The sequence below is a fragment of the Cricetulus griseus genome, chromosome 4, assembly GCF_003668045.3.
Source record: "Cricetulus griseus strain 17A/GY chromosome 4, alternate assembly CriGri-PICRH-1.0, whole genome shotgun sequence".
Classification (NCBI taxonomy): domain Eukaryota; kingdom Metazoa; phylum Chordata; class Mammalia; order Rodentia; family Cricetidae; genus Cricetulus; species Cricetulus griseus.
This window is the reverse complement of record NC_048597.1, coordinates 154,091,010-154,108,347: the sequence shown is the minus strand read 5'-3', so window position 1 is coordinate 154,108,347 and position 17,338 is coordinate 154,091,010. Positions and strand designations below refer to the sequence as shown.

Sequence of the window (17,338 nt, the reverse complement as noted above, 5' to 3'; positions counted from 1 at the left end):
ATTAACCTCAGTGTGTCTTAGTTACAGAAAAACTAATGACGACTCTTTCCCCCTCTCTGTTATGTAGGATACTGCCCAGCTTCCTCCATCAATTCAGACTTAATTCCCCCTAAGCTGGCAGTGGATACAAGAGTTTTTGTGTAGGAACTCAATATTGGGGACCATGTTCTCACCTCGATAACTCTCTTTCCTCTTAGTGTGCTTTGCTTCATTAGTTCTACCCTGATGACAGGACATCTTTATTTATGGTCCTCTTTTTCCAAGAACGAGTCCCTGATCCTTTCATAACTCTTGTGGTTAGCTGGGGCCAGGCTGGAACATTCCAACAAGGCTTCATTGAAAGAGTTGGAAAATAGCTGAAATAGATGTTGTTGTTCTATTGTTGTTCTGTAAATTATGACTTCTTGGTACTTCAAGAAACTGCTTCCCTCCCTTCCCCTGTATTACCAAGAAACATGCTTAGTTAGGAGTTTTCCCTTCTTGGTAGTGACACCCAAGAAAACACTCTGGGGAGGGATGGAGCTCCTTCCTGTTGCCTTTGTAGCACCCACTTCTCTAGGTTGTTTTCTTCCTCAAACGTTTTTCCATCCCCAGTTGCTTAAGACATGGTTTCATATAGACCAGGCTGACCTTGACCTTGTGATGTATCGGAGGATGACCTTGAGCTTCTAGTCCTCCTGCCTCTACCTCCCCAGTGCTAGGTTACAGGTGTGCAATCACTCTGCTGAAAGACATCCTCAGCCCCTGTGAGCCCATTTGTAAGTGAGGACCATCTTCAAGAGAAATGCTCCTCTCCACAAGCATGTGGTTTTACTGTGGCCTCAGCAGGCAGCTACATCAAGACACAGAAGCTACAACAGTCACTCAGTAGCTAGATCTATAGGTAGGAAGAAAGGGACAGTCTTAGGACACAATGAGAAAAGATGCTGAGAGTAACAGTGCAATTTGCTTGTGTGTTGTAAGTGTTTAAGGTGACACTTTTTTTTTTAATACTCCTAGGTATCATGAACTCATCACAAAGTATGGGAAATTGGAGCCTTTGGCAGAAGTGGACCTAAGACCCCAGAGCAGTGCAAAGGTAGAAGTCCACTTTAATGACCAAGTAGAAGAAATGAGCATTCGTCTGGACCAAACAGTAGCAGAATTGAAGAAACAACTGAAAACTCTAGTGCAGTTGCCCACGAGCAGCATGCTTCTCTACTACTTTGACCACGAGGCCCCCTTCGGCCCAGAAGAGATGAAGTACAGCTCCCGAGCTCTGCACTCCTTTGGCATTAGGGATGGAGATAAAATTTTTGTGGAATCAAAAACAAAATAACCTCTACCAGCCTTGTAAAAACTCACATAGGACTTCCTGCAGGGTGTTTGTTTCCAGCGTGCTTTTCTTTAGGAGGAAGGACATTTCCTTTTTGTTTGGGTTTTGTTTAGCTTTTGGAGGGGTTTTGTATATTTTCTTCCCCTAGAATGGGTAGGGGATTGTTTTTGGTATTTCTACCACAGATTTCTTCAGCTCAGTCAGCAGACCTTGCTGCATCTCCAGTCTTTATGCTCATTCTCTCTCTCTCTCTCTCTCTCTCTCTCTCTCTCTCTCTCTCTCTCTCTCTCTCTCTCTCTCTCTCTCTCTATGAAAGATGACAGAGAAATCACCAACTCCTTACTGTGTTGCTGGGGTTTGTCAGCCTCTGGGCTCTTTCCTGCCAGGCTCGAACACAGAGTGGTCCCTCAGAGGGGTGGTGCACAGTGTTCAAATCCAGAGATGGGGTTCTTCCCAGGAAGGACCAGCACCTTCCCTCTCTAGCTCCAGGTCTTCTGTCCCCTCTGTCCTCCTCCTTTCCTTCTGGGGTCTTTTTTGACTCTGACTTGCACACATTCACCTGGTAGTTTTATTCTGTTTGTAATTTACTTGGTGTTTTTCCCCCTCAAATTTGACCTCCCTCACATTCCGTTTTAAATGCTTTTGAGTATTTTAAGCATTTTTCAGCCTGATTCTGATCTCAGGAACTCCATTAGGCTTTTGAAGAGATGTAGTTGGAGAGTTAAACCCAAGGAAACTTGCTGTGGTCCTGGAAGCATGGGCAGAGAACTTTAACCTCTCTGCTGCTGCTGTCCGGCCCAGAAGCCCTTGTGCGTTTGATCAGCCATAGCTACTGTTCAGTCTTTTCTTTCTGCTTAGTGATTGTATTTCCTGACAGCTCTGTCACATAAGCTACTGGAGATAATGGAAGAGCCTGGACAGGTCTAGAGATGCAACCCATAGCAAAGAGTCAACTGATGGGCTGGCCAGGGGTATGTGAAGGAGGAGGTGGAGAGATTAGGAGAGAGTGAGCTTGCTGACTGTCCTTCCCTTGTCCTCCATCCTAGCACTTGTCCTTGCAATGTCATTAAAAGTGAGAGACTTTAATCAAAGGGAACTATGGTTCCCACCTTTTTCTTGGGACTTTGTGATGTCATAATTGAACAGCTGTTTTTGTTTTGTATTTTACTTTACGTCACCTATAGATTGATTTTTGCCTAATCTTATAAGTGAAGTTTCAGTGTTACAACTCCCCAGGTTTCTTTTGCAGAAGTGTATCTAAGGCACTTTCCTTTATTTAACACCAGTTCCTCACCTTCTCTGGAACCGTTTTCTTTGGCCTTCCATTCATTGTTTATTTAATGTAAGTCCTTTCTTTAGTATAGAGATTCTTTTTTGATTCGCTGTCTACTACTGGTGGGAGGCAGCAGAGGTTTTCAAAAAATGCAACTGTTGCCTGGTTTGTTTTTATTTGTTTGTTGTTTTGGTATTTTGGGGTTTTGTTTGTTTTGGCTTTTCACCCTTGTTATGGGATTCCACTTCTCCTATAAGCTTACTTTCTTGTTAACTCTTTAGGTGACTCTATGACTTCTTCATGGATGGGGAGTTGTGTTTCTTAAAGTTTCCTCCTCCATGTGGCAGGTGTTTGTTCTCTTGATTGCACTTCAGGTTCAGTATCTAAAGCTGTTGACTCAGGCCTCTGGACAGACAGATGCAGGCCTGAATTCACCGAGGCGCTAAAGGTGAAAACCAAAGGGTTTAGAAAGATGAACAAGGCCAGTTCTCCTGCTGCAGACTTTATCTCCGAATCCTAAAAGTGAGCAGCAGGGATCAGGCTAGTATAGACAAGGACAGTTATTTTGCAATGGCATTTTCTTGACAGATTTTTGGAAATAAGAAAACAAAAAGTGTGGCAACAGTGTCACGAAGATGAAGACTGGGTGCTTTGTGTATGTGCGCGTGAGTGCATGCGGAGGAGTTTGCGAGAGAAACTGTGATGGAGACTTTGCTTTTGTCAGCCTGGGAAGCAGATGCACTCTTATTTTTGAACTTTGGAGCCACTACTGTCCCATGGCAGAAGGCAAGAGTGAGCACTTACACTTTGGTCATAAGTGGAATGGTCACAATAAGATATTTTATATATGACAAAGTTTTATGAGATGCTTTTTTACTCTTTGAGACCCATTTCTTCTGTTATTACAGAATACAGTGTTTATCTACTGCAGGCCCAATCCTTTATTGCAGTTGCATGTAAGGGGAACTTCTCAACCAATTTAACTGGTGTAGGTATTTCTAGGGCATTGTAATTGGTCGTTTGAATAATTGCCGAATCATTTCCAATTAAGAAAATCTCAAATACAGTCCTTGGGCTTTTAGAATTACAGAAGTAAAGGAGAAAAGCTGTTTGAGCATGCGTATTTACAGTTTTATTTGGGTGGCTAAGTAAAGAGGCTGCGTTTAAAATAAAATTGGTGCTGTGTAGACATTTATAACCAAAATTATTTTTATAACAGACGCAGAAGGCAGAGAGAAGAGACCGTGGACCTTTGAGTCTACACATTATGCATCATGCTTGTCTGTATTTTAATATTGACTTTATCAGATTGAGTGGGAGCATATTGTTGACAGTTAGGAGGCAAAACGCTATCCTCATCACTATTACAGAGATGTGCCTTCAGGCACAGCAGAGAGAACATGCCTTTCTGAAGTAGAAATTATTTTCAGTTGCGGAAAAGGAAAGGAATAATACAAGAAAGCCAAAGCCAAACTAAGAGTGCTACCTGTGGGTAGAGCTGCTAAAGCTGGGGTCCATTTATCCATTTGTGAGTTCTATTGTTCAGCTCTCCTAGATTTCTTTACAAGAAGCAAAGGCCCACAGTTGCCTATTTCTGCAGCCCATTGCCATAAACGCATAAGAAAGCAGCAGAGATGAACACTCTTGGTTCTTAAAGACCTTTTTAGTGAAAATGAAGCTGAAGGGCTGAGAGCTGAAATGCTAAACCCATGAAGAGCTGCTTGGCTAAGGGGAAGAGCAAAAGCAATTGCAGCTGGGATTTTTAGCCACATCACCCCACCAGTCATGCTGGGAGCAGAGGACACTTTGTTTTACAGATTTGGTCACCATGGGAGCTGTGCCACCAATAGCTTTTCCTAACACTCATGAGCGTGGCTCTCTATACTGCAGCTTAGGCCCAATGGCAGGTAGAACATGACTCCAGAATGCTCGATAGTTCTTACATACTGTCACTTCTGTTTATGAATTTGACTTTTCCCTTTATTTCATGTAAGACTGAAATGCAAACAAACTGCTTCCAAGATGCCCAGAAGCTCTGTGTCCCCAAACGTTGTTGTGAACTCTACTGTTTTTCATAGGTGCTTCCTTAAAATGTATGTTTATTGTAGTGACAGAGGGACTGGACTCTCAGGCCCTTTACAATTGTCTCCTGCAGTTAATGGAAATATAAATATAAATATATATATATATTTTATTTTAGAATATAATTTAAACATGAAGGTCTATTCTTTGCACTTTTTATTAATATATATAGAGAGATAATCTTTAAAAAATTAAAAATCCAAGTCCATTTACGCTTTGTGTTCTGAGTGTTTCTTCTGGAGTGTCAGGACAAAGATGTGCAGTCATTTTTATACAGCTACAGATGGACATTGATTCTGGAGTGCCTTCTTGGGGGGATTGGCCTAAAAGGAGTCTGGCCATCTTGCCAAATGTAATGAGTATTTTTCTGAGGTTGAAAAATCTCAATTAAAAATTTTGTTTAAAAAAATAAAAAGCCTTTACTTTTTTGTTAGTGGAAGTTTAGGTTTCCAACACACTTTCTACACTTTTAATCCTTTGGGGACAAAGCTTTCTAACTGTTCAGCACCCTCTTTATTGAATAAGATTGAAAATTACATTTTGATGAAGTACAATTTTGCCAGGTTTTATTCAAGGGCCATTTTTCATGGAAACATTTTCTGCAAGTTTGGGCATCTTATCCTTATCTGTTTATCAGTAATTTCTTAGTAAGCTATTAGGGTTAACATCCTTGTGAGAATCAGGAACTAAGGAGTGTGCTTCTGTACTTGGAAGACAGTGCCCACAGTGCTCTTGGTACTTCAGAAGTGCCAGTATCTTTCATTTATAAACGTAAGGTGAGGTCTGCTTCCTGTTCAGATTTCAGAGAATCAACACTCTCAACTTTTAGATTAAGGTCTGTTTAGTTACTGTCTTAGTTATGGGTTTTATTGCTGTGAAAAGACACCATGATCACGGAGCTCTTATAAAGGAAAACATTCAATTGGAGTGTCTCACAGTTTCAGAGGTTCGGTCTATTATCATGACAGAGATGGCAGTGTGCAGCCAGACATGGTGCTGGAACTGAAAGTCCTACATCTTGCAACAACAGGAAGTTGACTGAGACATTGGGTAGTATCCTGAGCATAGGAAACCTCAAAGCCTGCCCCCACAGTGTCACACTTCCTCCAGCAAGGCCATACCCACTCCAACAAAGTCATACCTCCTATAGTGCCACTCCCAATGAGAGTATGACAGCCAATCACATTCAAACTACCACAGTTACCATCTCTTTTTAGCTGCTCCAAGCACTGAGAAGGTGGATACACATCTAGGCATCCAACTTGATCTGCAGGTTCTCTTGCTTCCTCCAGACTAGTATCTAAAATTGACCCCTGAGGTCACATGTCCCCTTGGAGCCCCACTCCCATTGGTCTTCCTGTTGACTTTTTGAAGCAGGCACTGTTGTGACAGATTGTTCCCTAATGAGGGAAATAGATGCATAGATAGGTTATTTAACTTGCCCAAAGCAACACAGTTGGTAAATGACACTTGGCTCTAGCAAATTGACAGCAGTGGGTAGTGCCTAATTTTAAAACCCTTGCCCTCCAGCCCACACCTTCAGTGTTAATCCTCATGTTGCTCCAGAACAGAATCACTCACTGGTATAGTGACAGTGCTCAGTCCATCTTCATAGATCCCTGTGTCAGCACCAGAATTGTCAAGTTGTGGTTGGTAGCTATCTACTGAGATCCATGCTCTTCTGAAATGCCATATTGGGCCTATTAATGATGTAAGGAGATTGATAATTTGGTTTTTCACCTCAGACTATTTATTCTTGGTTTCAGTATGGAATGAAAGGTGAGAGAGGCACTCAGTTCCAACTGAGATTAATGTCAAGGACACCCCAACGTTCCAAGTGAACTACAATTGGCATTTATCAAGGAAGGGAAAAATATGTTTATAGCCTGATGGAGCCCTTTGCTGGTAGCCACTGCTATTGTTCCTCCCTAGCATTCAAGAGGAAGCTGTGTGAAGCATATAAACACTGTCTACAAAATAGAGGAATTGGGTTATCTATTGTGGCCTACAGGACCTAGGTCTGCCAAGCCAATTCCAATGCAGTTTGAATTTGTGGAGTCCATCACAGTTGCCTCATCCTTGAGTGCTTTTTAGTCACTTCAAGTAATACAATTAATGCGTTAAGAAAGAACAGTCACGGGAGAATCAAACATGAAGGAATTAAAGAGAAAAATGCCATGGGCACATTTAAGGATGAGTTCTGTTTTATTCAGGAAATTCAGCAGTGGTGATGTGAACTGTCTCGGTTGTCTTAAAATGCCATTTGTTCTAAGTTTCATATTTTACATTACAAAGAGACAACATTAAGATGTTAAATTTAATTTCCAAACAGGTGACTTCCATAAGGTTCAAAACTCCATCAATGTAAGGAAGGTAGAGATGGAAAAGCCACATCGTAATTTCTCTATTGCATCTTTTGTTCATCTCTTCTGTCCTCCCAGAGTTTACACAAATAATAGAAAATCCAAATATATATTCTAGTTGCTTGGTCTTGCACAGCAAAGGGTGCAGATTATGTTCGGTCACTAGCCTTGCTTTCTTTATCCATAAAGAATATCTTAGAGATGTCTCTGTAGTAGGACATAGGAAATCACCTTAGCTTCTTTATACATGGTAATTATTCATTGTATTCACTGATGTATCTGATGGGTACCTTATTCCTTGACATTTGAGTTTCTTTTCTCTCTATTGGCTCTATCTGCCAGAAGCAACACAAATTCTTCTGTATGTCTGAAATGATCTATAGACTACAACATTCCCACAGGTGAGGCTGCTGGATAAGAAGGTAGAAGAGTTTGTAATGTTGATAGATATTATCAAATTATTCTCCAATGGGATAACACGAAATTAACATATAAAGGACCAGACAAGGTGGTTTGCACCTTTAATCCCAACACTTGAGAGGCAGAGGTAGGTAGGTCTCTATGAGTTCAAGGCCAGCCTGGTCTACATTGTGAGTTCTAGGCTAACCAGGACTACACAGTGAGACCCTGTCTCAACAAAACAAAAACAAAATAACATAAAGCTGCCATGGTTTCTTGTTTGGCACCGTTCTGCAGAGTCTAAGGTTTCACTATGGTTGAACTTGATACTGTGGGTTCTTGGCAAAGAGTCAACCTTCCCAGCACTTGGATTCAACACATGGCTGATGTCATGTGGTATCAGTTAGGTACAAGGAAAGAAGGATTCATTCTAGTTTAGAATTTTCAGACACTTCAGTCCAATCAGCCCAGTTGGTTCTGGGCTCAACGGTGAGATAGAACATCACAGCGCACGGTGAAAGCGATAGAGAAGAAGCAGGTAATGGTGGGGTCAAGGTAGATCCATGGGCGGCATATCATCCACGTCACACTTCTTCAACCATGCCCCACCTGCAACACTTTCCACAGACTCTCAGTCGCCTATCAGATTCTGGGTCTATCAATCAGTGGGTTAGATCTAGTTGTTTCCCAAAATGCTCCCAGGGTCTTGCCTAAAGCTGTGCTTTGCTAAGGTTGAAGTTTCTCCACCACATCAAGTTGACATGTAATCATCACAGTGGACCGCACACATCACCTACTGTAAGAACCATTGTTCTCTGAAGCCTGACCCTGGAGGTTTCCTCTCTGCCACAGAAGTCCTAAGTGTTAACTCATGTTTGACAATGTGTGAACACTTTTTCAGCCGAGTGCCCCTGGAAGGCGGATCACTCGCCCTAAAATCCTGTGCTTATTTTCCACAATAATCTTCAGTCAGCGCTGACTCCTGCCTGCCATTGAAGTGTCTTGTAGAGGGTCCAGATGCTATTCCTTGAGGGGATGGAGAATACAGTGAGCCAGTGTGCCTCCCATCTCAATGTTCTAGCAAGGGTATTAGTACAAAATCAGTTCTGAGGTTTTAGTTATGTGAGTCTACATAGAACTTACTGTTTTAATTGCTTAGCTGCAGCTAGGACAGTAGCCCTGTGGTAAAGGATTTGCCCAGCCTTTGTGAGGTGCTGTCTCCTGCCCAACACCACAAACTAATAATGAATGCTTTGGTTAGACACACTTAAGTTGGTTTCAGAAAACGGCTAAAATTTCAGATATCAACATCTTTTGTTATTGAACCTTTAGGGAGTATTCTAATTCATAAATAAATATTAATAAGCATCACTCTGTGATTTTCAAAGATCCAACATCACAGCTTTCATATGAACATTGGCCCAGAATTTAGAAGACAAATGTGGCCAGAACAGAAAGAAATAGAACTTAGGGAAATAACTTTTAAAATGTACAGTCCTAAAGCATTAATTTTATCATCTAAACTCAATATTTGCTGTGTGTAATTAAATATTGTCACTTTGATCTGCTGATAAATATGAAAAATTTTGGAAATATTACCTCCAGTTTAAAAAATGTGTTTTTAAGGATGAAAAACTGAGCCTGCAAGATGGCTCATCAGGTAAAGGAACTTGCTGTGAAAGCATGTAAATGTGCACCCAAGACCTTTATATAAATTGGAAGGAGACAGCTGACTTCTGAAAGTTGTCCTGTGACCTCCATGCACACATTATACTCCCTCATATAACAATAAAGAAAAAACTAACTGGCCATGGAGTTGTTTGCCTTTAATCCTAGGAGACAGAGGCAGGCAGATCTCTGAGTCTGAGGCCATCCTGGTCTACATAGCACATGCCAAGCTACCCAGGTTTACATAGACCCTATTTTAAACAAACAAGAAGCAGATTGTTCTATATGATATGCCATCTTCTGGAAGTCAACCCTGAGAACAAGGAGTAAAGATCTGAAGACAAATAGGTGAGGTGTACTCTTAGATGTGAGATTCTTAGACTCTTGGAGGGTTATCTTTTTTGTTTGGTTGTGTGTGTGTGTGTGTGTGTGTAGTCTATTGTGAAGAAAACCCCAGGAACACAATTGTATTTTCCTCTATAATGCCATCACTTTGAGGATCTGCTATTACTCCTTTCTAGGGAAATATATATATATATATATATCCTTAGATAATAGTTGATCCAATTATCTAGATCTGGGGGCATTGGGGATGGATCTCACTAGTCACTAGGTAAGTGGTAAAAATAAGTGCATACAGAAAACACAGAGTTTGCATGGGGTTCAAGGCACCAGCATCCCAGGTTCAGTTTCTTGGGAAGCAAAAATTGTGATATAGTGGGGGATTGGCAGGTCTGTGGGGAATGACACCCGGGAAAGAACAGAGAAGCATCAGGATGGGACAGGAACAGCCTTCACACTGAGCAGCACATTCATCAAAGGTAGCCCCACCCAAGGGAATGTTCTGGAACAAGGAAGTCTTGCTAGGTGAGTCCTGCCATGAACAGAAATGGCTCTGGACTTCTCCCCAAGATTTCCTCAGGCATTGAGGCAAAAGCACAGGAACATACCCCAATTTTGAGTGTGGTGAGGACACCAAAGGGGTGACTTTTGGGATCTGTCCTGACACCATATATGCTTTGCAGTCTAGACCTCGCTGAAGGTGGATCTGACAGGTGGGTCTTGTGGAGACGCAGTCTACCTGAGACAAGAATAACTCCAATTCCCCCACCACAACTCCTCTAGGCTCTGAGTATCCTCTATTTCTGAGGAGAACTGGGGAGAGGGAGGTTAGGGGAGTGCTCTACAGCTGGCCTGTCACTGCAGTTGATGGCAGGTCATAACCCGTGTCTGTAGACTCCCTTCTTCCATCTACTATAGCTCCTCAGCTCTTTTGCTGGTCTTAGAGGCTTACCTGATAGCTCCATTCAAACCTTGATCTGTGAATATCCGAGACCCCAGTAACCATATGCTGATCAGTCTTGTCACACATGTCCCTCAGTCAAGATTAAGCTAAGTCATACCAGGAGACACCAGAATGAGTCATGTGAGCTTTATGATCTCTCCTCAAACCCCATTTTGTAAATGGAGCCCTTTGCCCTCCTGTTCATTTTGTCAGCTAGTCCTGACATAAGGGACCCAGGTTTTCCTAGATTGTGGTTCCATGGGTTCTTGTCATGTCTCTGCTAAGAGAGTACCCCCATACCTGCTTCTTAAGCAATTTGCTATTCATTGGGGATGGCGTCATCTCAGCCATACTAGTTATGCTGTAACCTGCATATACACTGCCAGGGTCCACTCACAGCCCCATTGCTCTGAAATGCTTTCCCTAGTGGTGCTCTGGACCTTGCATCCTGCAAGCCTTCCTCCCATTAACAGTGATGGCTCATGCCTCTGGGCAAGAAAAGCATGTTCACATGCGTTAGGCAGACTTTTCATCACTGTGGCAAGTACCTGAGAGAAAGAAGCAGTTTCATGTTTCAATTCATGGATTGCCTGGACCAAGTGATTAGAGCCATTGCTTTGGGCTGTAGGGTAAAGCAGATTATCACGGTGGCAGGAGCATGCTGCAGAGGACCTGCCTCATGAAAGCCAGAAAGCAAAGAGAATAAGAAAGGCCCAGGACCAGATGTGTCTGTCCTTTAGTGGCATGCCCCCAGTGACATACTTCTGCCAACCATGCCCTCCTTGACATCTCTGTCACACCCCAACTGCCTGTAAAGCATGATAAACCTGTGGAACATTAGCCTTGGCATCTAACTGCTTCCCCAAAGAATTACTTCTGAACACTGTTAGCATCAGGACCAAGCCTTGAATACATGAGTCTTTTGGAGGACACTTCGTATCTAAACTATAAATATTGAAACTAGGGCCTTATCTCTGCTCACTCTTCCAGGATAAAAGTGGTTCAATTCAATCATTATCCTGCCAAGAGGTCAGCCACTGTCCCTGAGAAGCAGTGGCATACTGGGGCTCAGCTGTGCTCTGTCATCCACCGATTGAACACTTGAAGATCAGAGGCACTAGAAGAGCCTTGCTAAATGCGGGTTCATATTCTTGGTCCTCTCTACCTCCATCCCTGTGGCTGTGGCCACCTTATAAACGTACTCATTGTACCAACACTGACAAAGTCTGCGTCAAATCAGCTCATCGAGTGTTTTTGTCTACTGAGTCCCGCCTCTATAGCAGATGCTCTCGCGGGTGTTTATGTATGGCACAGAGATCTTCACACTTTGCATTCATTCCCTTCTGTCTATTCATAGCTCCACTCCAGACCTTCTTGTCACTGGTTTACCAACTTTTCAAGCCATTGTCCATCTGGCAATGTGGTTCATCACTGCCTTTGAGTTTACACATACTATCTCCTCAAAACACTTCCCCTTTGATACAAAATATATGACACAATGGATTAACCAAAGCTCCATACAGTGGGGAAGATGACTCTTTCTCAGTGTTAAAATCACCAACATTCTCATGAGAATTCCCAACAGAATCATGCAAGACGTACATGTGAGGCTTTCACATAGCTACCATCTATCTGCCACACACACACACACACACACACACACACACACACACACACACACACACACGTACCACATCACCTATGCCAACTTTACATCAGAATGTCATATATACCTCCATCTACATGAGATATGGGATCTGGGATCTTGGTGGCAGATGACAGCCTGAGCTAGTTAGGCATCTTGTTTGTAACTGTTCTCTGTGTATCATTTCCACCCTATGACAGATTGCTGGGGTCTACCTGTCTTTGGAAATTGGATCCAATAGGGCTCAGATCGTAAAAGAAAATAACACATGGCCATTTGTCTCTTGGGCAAATGTCCCGTCAGAGGCCCCAGTCACATGACAACAGTTTAATTTGAAGAGGTGTATCTTTTTCTGTTAGAGGCATAACCTTATTGCAGAACACCAGGGGCCTGCATTGTAGTTTAACCACCACCTTTGATATGGACTACCCATTTCATCTCTTTCCACCACTAGCATCTCCAATATCAAATGGTCAGCAGGACCCTATGGCCTGAGTGGCAGAGCTGTTTGTGTTTTAGCCTACAGCTGCTACAGAATTCATTCACACTATCAACCTAGCTCCATGCTGGCTGACCTCATGGGCTGGAGCAATTTTCCTAGTTCTGAAATGTGTGGCCTTCAGAACCCAAAGGCATAGACAAAGAAAGGAGAGTATTTAGGGCTACAAAATAAGTTATGTTGCTTTTCACTTTGGAGGAGGTGTTCCTGGCCATCAGGTTTTGAAAGTTTTATTAGAATAGTATTCTCGTGTCTGGAGGATTTATCTTCCACTTTGTAGAACAGATGGCACCAGGACATGTAACCTTCTGCCATCCCTGGCTCATCACACCCAGGATGCTGAGGTTTGGTACTACATAGTGAATCAGCATGATATACTGGGGGACCCAGATGGCATCCTATTGTGAAAGAAGGCATTTTAGTTCATTGTCTGATGTTGTAACAGAATGCCAGAGACTAGGTAAATTATAAAGAAAAGAGGGGTGCTTTTTTTGGCCTCATAATTCTGCACATCTAAGAGCAAGATGCTGATACTGCCCAGCTTGGCAGCCTTCTGTTGTTCCAGGCATGGTGAAAAGCAGAAAGGTCAGCATGGAAGAGAGAACAGAACAGAGAAGGCCAAGACTTTATAACAGCCTGCTCTCATGATGGCCCTGTCCTATCAGGTGTACGACTTGCTTTCACAGGACAGCCTCAGTTGATTCAGGAGGCTCCACCCCTAATTCTTCTCCACCCAAATACTCCTCCTGAGGTCCATCTCTCAACACTGGTGCATTGAAACACTCAAACGATAGCAGTGACTGCCCATAGCCCTGGGATAAAGCTATGAATGTGTGTTGCCATTGTTCCATATGACAGAAACTATTGCTAACCTTCATTCCCAGTTTTTCATTCATGTACCTGAAGCCACGCTTGTTGGCTCTGAAAAAGAGAGCCTGAGTCTGCAGTAGTTCACAACCAATCTCTAGCATCCATCCTGAGACTCCAGCACCCCCTAGACTTTTAAGAGTGACAGTAATCTTAACCAACTGATTGCCCACCCAAGTCTAGAATGTGTCCTCTTTTGTATTCACTACCTTGGCTGGCTGGCATGGAGGTGGGGGAGGGGAGATGTTTCAGACATTTTCAGTCACCTTCATAGCTGTGGTAGTTCTCAAGCTTCAGATCATGATCCCAGGGTGTTAAGTGCATGGATCATGCTTACATATTGAGACTGAGAAAATGTCACCTAGATGGGTTTGCAGATTCCTGTAAGCCAAGCTTTGCCAGAACCTTCTTTCTCCCCTGGGCTCTGCATATTACATTCTCTCGTTGACTATTGGTGTTGACTCGAACCCCTTGTCCAGGAGACTCCTTTCCCAGGTCTATAGTCTCTTTATGAGGACGAGCTGAGGAAATCATCCAAGGATATTTTCGCCATGTAGTTGCAGGGTCCTTCCTTTAGGGGACTGCTTACTTTTTCCAACACGCAGATTCTAGATTTGAAACCCAACTCGGGTCTGGAAACTGTGAAACTGTGGCTATTTCATTTTGTTGAGACTGGGAATTGAACCTTGTGTCTCAACACTCTAGTACCTTGTCACCGAGCTGCCTCCCCAGACCTACTTTCCTTTTTTATTTTGAGAGGTATCACACTTTGAGGTATCTCACTAGGTTGCCCGGATTATCCCAGAAGGCCGAGAATTTGAGATTCTCCTGTTGCAGTCTCCCAAGTCACTGGGATTACAGGCCTATGTCACCAAGATTAGCTAGACAACACAACAGATTAAGGAAGCCTCTCTCTGCCTTTGTTTACCATTCTTCTGCATTCAGAATGTACATAGTGCACATACTCTTGATGACTCTGTGGCCTCTCTCTTTGGCCAGCATGCTGCTAACCATCTCCAGAACTCTTTATGGGTCATATCCCCTTGACTCTCATGCTAATCTCTTCTCTGTCACTGTGAAAATTCTAAACATATGCTTCCCTCAGACCTTCAGGTAGGAGGGTGCTGTCATCTGGCCACTGCTGCTTCATTTCCATGGCTACCAAAGAAGCAGATCCTGTGATGAGTGCTTAGCTCTGGTTTGGGGGGAGGGGTAAGCCACACTTAGCTTCCCAGGGCCTAGGGACTTCCTGCCCGAGGGGAAGGTCTCACTGACTGGCAGAGTACTTTCTTGCCATCTGCTACAGTAATTTTGGTTCTTCAATCTTAGTAGATATGGTCCACAACTTTCTCTAGACTTGTAGTAAATACCCAAGGACTGGCTGTGTTTGAGCCTTCCCCGAGGTCCTTTGACCCAGTACTAAAGCCATTATCTCTAGAGCCAATGAATCTCCCTGATTCTGTGCCAGAATTCAGCTTTCTTGCCTGAGCATCCTCAGAATACAGTCCCTTGGGTTCTCCCCAGTCACCCCGAGCCAATGTGCTAGCTACATCCTTCAGTTCCTTTGGGAGTATGGTCTCTTCCTCTCTTGCCAGACCAGCACATCTCTGGCTGAGTTATACTACAACCGGAGCCTGAGTCTAGGTCTTCCAATCAGGAGAGGAGATAGGAGCAGCTTTCGAGCCAGGTTAATTTGCTGCCCTGTGGGGAAAATCCCTTTGTATTATATTTGTGCACAGGAAGAAATTTTATGTGCTAGTGAAGTGGAATGGGGTATATCTCAGGGCCCAGTAGAGTGGGGGTGCATCTGAGGACCCAGAAGTTTTGAGAAATCAAAGGGAGTCAACATCTTTGGGGACATCTCTCCATTTCACACATATCTCCCAACTTAATGGTGGTGATGCTTTCTGAGAAAGATATTGCTGGCAATTTTGTTATTATGCAGATGCCTTAGAGTTCTAACACCAACTAAGACTGCAATATAACTTAGCAATGTAATCTTGTGCAACCACTGTTGTACATGTCGTTTGTTGTAGACAGAAATATTATCATGTGGCACATGACAGTATATATAAAGATATTTATATTTAATTTTACATATTCACATAGAATATGCATATATATGTACATATAATGAATCATACAATTTGCACATGTGAGCACATAATTGCCACACAGACCCTGATGCTATATAGTAGATATAGTAGAGCTGCTTGATGTGAGCACCTAACAGAATCTTGTCACTCAACAGGAGTGTCTGGAGCAAAACCCTTCCCAACAGGACATCTTGTGTCATTCCATGGTGGCTCCAATCAACCATCTCTTTCACAGAAAGGGTGTAAGAAACCTGAAGCACAAAACAGAAACATTCAGTGCATAACAACTGATCTATTTGCTTTCAGGGAAATTCATTTCTGCTTGTTTCTTTCCCTAGTGTCTTTTCTGCCAATCAAGAAGCAATGTCAATCTACGCCATGTTTATAAAGCATGGATATATTAGGTAACTGGCACCAAACCACCCCAACTTCATCCATCCTCAAGTGTAACTCCTGGCAGGAATCTTTACACAGCACCTCACGCCTTCAGCCAAATGCACCTTGCCATGAATAGAAGTTTTTGTTATTCATCCATCTGTGGCCACTGAGTTTGCAACCAGAGCATGTCCCACCGACCCAGCTTCCAGCCCAGCAAGGGGTCCGCCAGATCAGCCTCTTATCAAGCACCTGGTTCTCACTGGTTGCCAGAGTCCCAAAGGCATTTTTAATTCATTTATGCTGCCATCTTGTAAATCTGGTATAGTGGGAAATTACCAATACGGAGCCAAGTAGAAATATAAGGGTATTTAATAGGGAGAAGCCTTACTTACAGAGCCACCTAGCCAGCCGGCGCGGCAGCAGTCTGTATGCAAGGCAACGGGTGAAAACTGAAAGCGAAACTCAGCCAAATGAAACTCTTACTCTACATCACCCTGACCATGCCCTCAGAGGCGTGGTCAGGCAGACCTGTAGCCAGCCCCTAAGCAGGCATGGCTACAGGTTCCCCTACAATTCCCCTTTTAGTCTAAAAGAGGATTAAAACTTAACAGTGTAAAGTATCCAAAATTAACAATCATAAAGGTGAAATATAAGAAGATACAACAATCTGCTTGTGTCATATCCTATCTATTTTAACTAAACCCTAAAGTCATCTGAAAGAGGTGTCCAAGCCTGAACACCTCCTTCCAATCCCAACGTTCCCCTACAATCTGGTCCTGCCCAGATGGCCTCCATCCCAGCAGCAGTCCCGCCTCAAGAAGGATAAAGAATTTAATATGGGTCAAAAGGCCGAGATAGAAATATCCTTGAGTGCATGAAAAGGGGAAACTGAAGCAATTAGTATCTGCCACCAGCAGGGTTTTTCAGATCCTGTTTTGCCTCTAGATATTCAGGTCTGATGAGACTGGACTAAAAGCCTAATCAGGACCAGACAAAGGCTATGCTGCTCACTTGGACTTGAATTTAATTCTATTTTATACAGGCATCAAACACCTATGTCTTCTGTTACATAAATATGTGCCATTCGGAAGAAAGGAGTCATTCGACATCTGTAAGTGGGTCTATGGGGAGAATTCACATTACCAGGGAAAGAATCATTGCATTGTGCAATGCCTACACAATTATCACAGGGTTTTGGCAAAAGATGGGGGGAACTTATGGTAAAAACCTGGTTCTCCTAACACCCTTGTCCTTTTAGCACAACATATGCAAAGCTAGGATTGTTTTGATTCATTTTATTTCTGGTACAGGCAACATTTCAGTGTCTGGCCAGAGGAAGATTTGGAGGAATTTGAAATTCCCATTGATTTCATTTATGAGGACCTTTCCTGCTGCTTCCAAATTACATCGTTCTTTTTTAAAAAAAAATGAATTCCAATTTGAGTATTTTAATTTTGGTGGTAGCAAC

The 17,338-nt window shown here is 42.9% G+C and overlaps 1 protein-coding gene across 3 annotated transcripts in view; it reads left to right on the top strand.

Annotated features, from left to right (window-relative positions):
• LOC100753259 (tubulin-specific chaperone cofactor E-like protein) overlaps nucleotides 1-17,338 on the top strand; it is a 142,815-nt gene that overhangs the window by 54,096 nt on the left and 71,381 nt on the right. For 2 of the 3 annotated variants that reach the window (XM_035443595.1, XM_035443596.1), the window contains one exon: nucleotides 1,000-4,883. The exons of the other annotated variant lie outside the window; for it this stretch is intronic. In XM_035443595.1, the coding sequence (XP_035299486.1) occupies nucleotides 1,000-1,318 (319 nt within the window). In that variant the 3' untranslated portion in view covers nucleotides 1,319-4,883. Of the gene's footprint in view, nucleotides 1-999; nucleotides 4,884-17,338 lie in introns of those variants that run through there. 3 annotated transcript variants of the gene reach the window in all.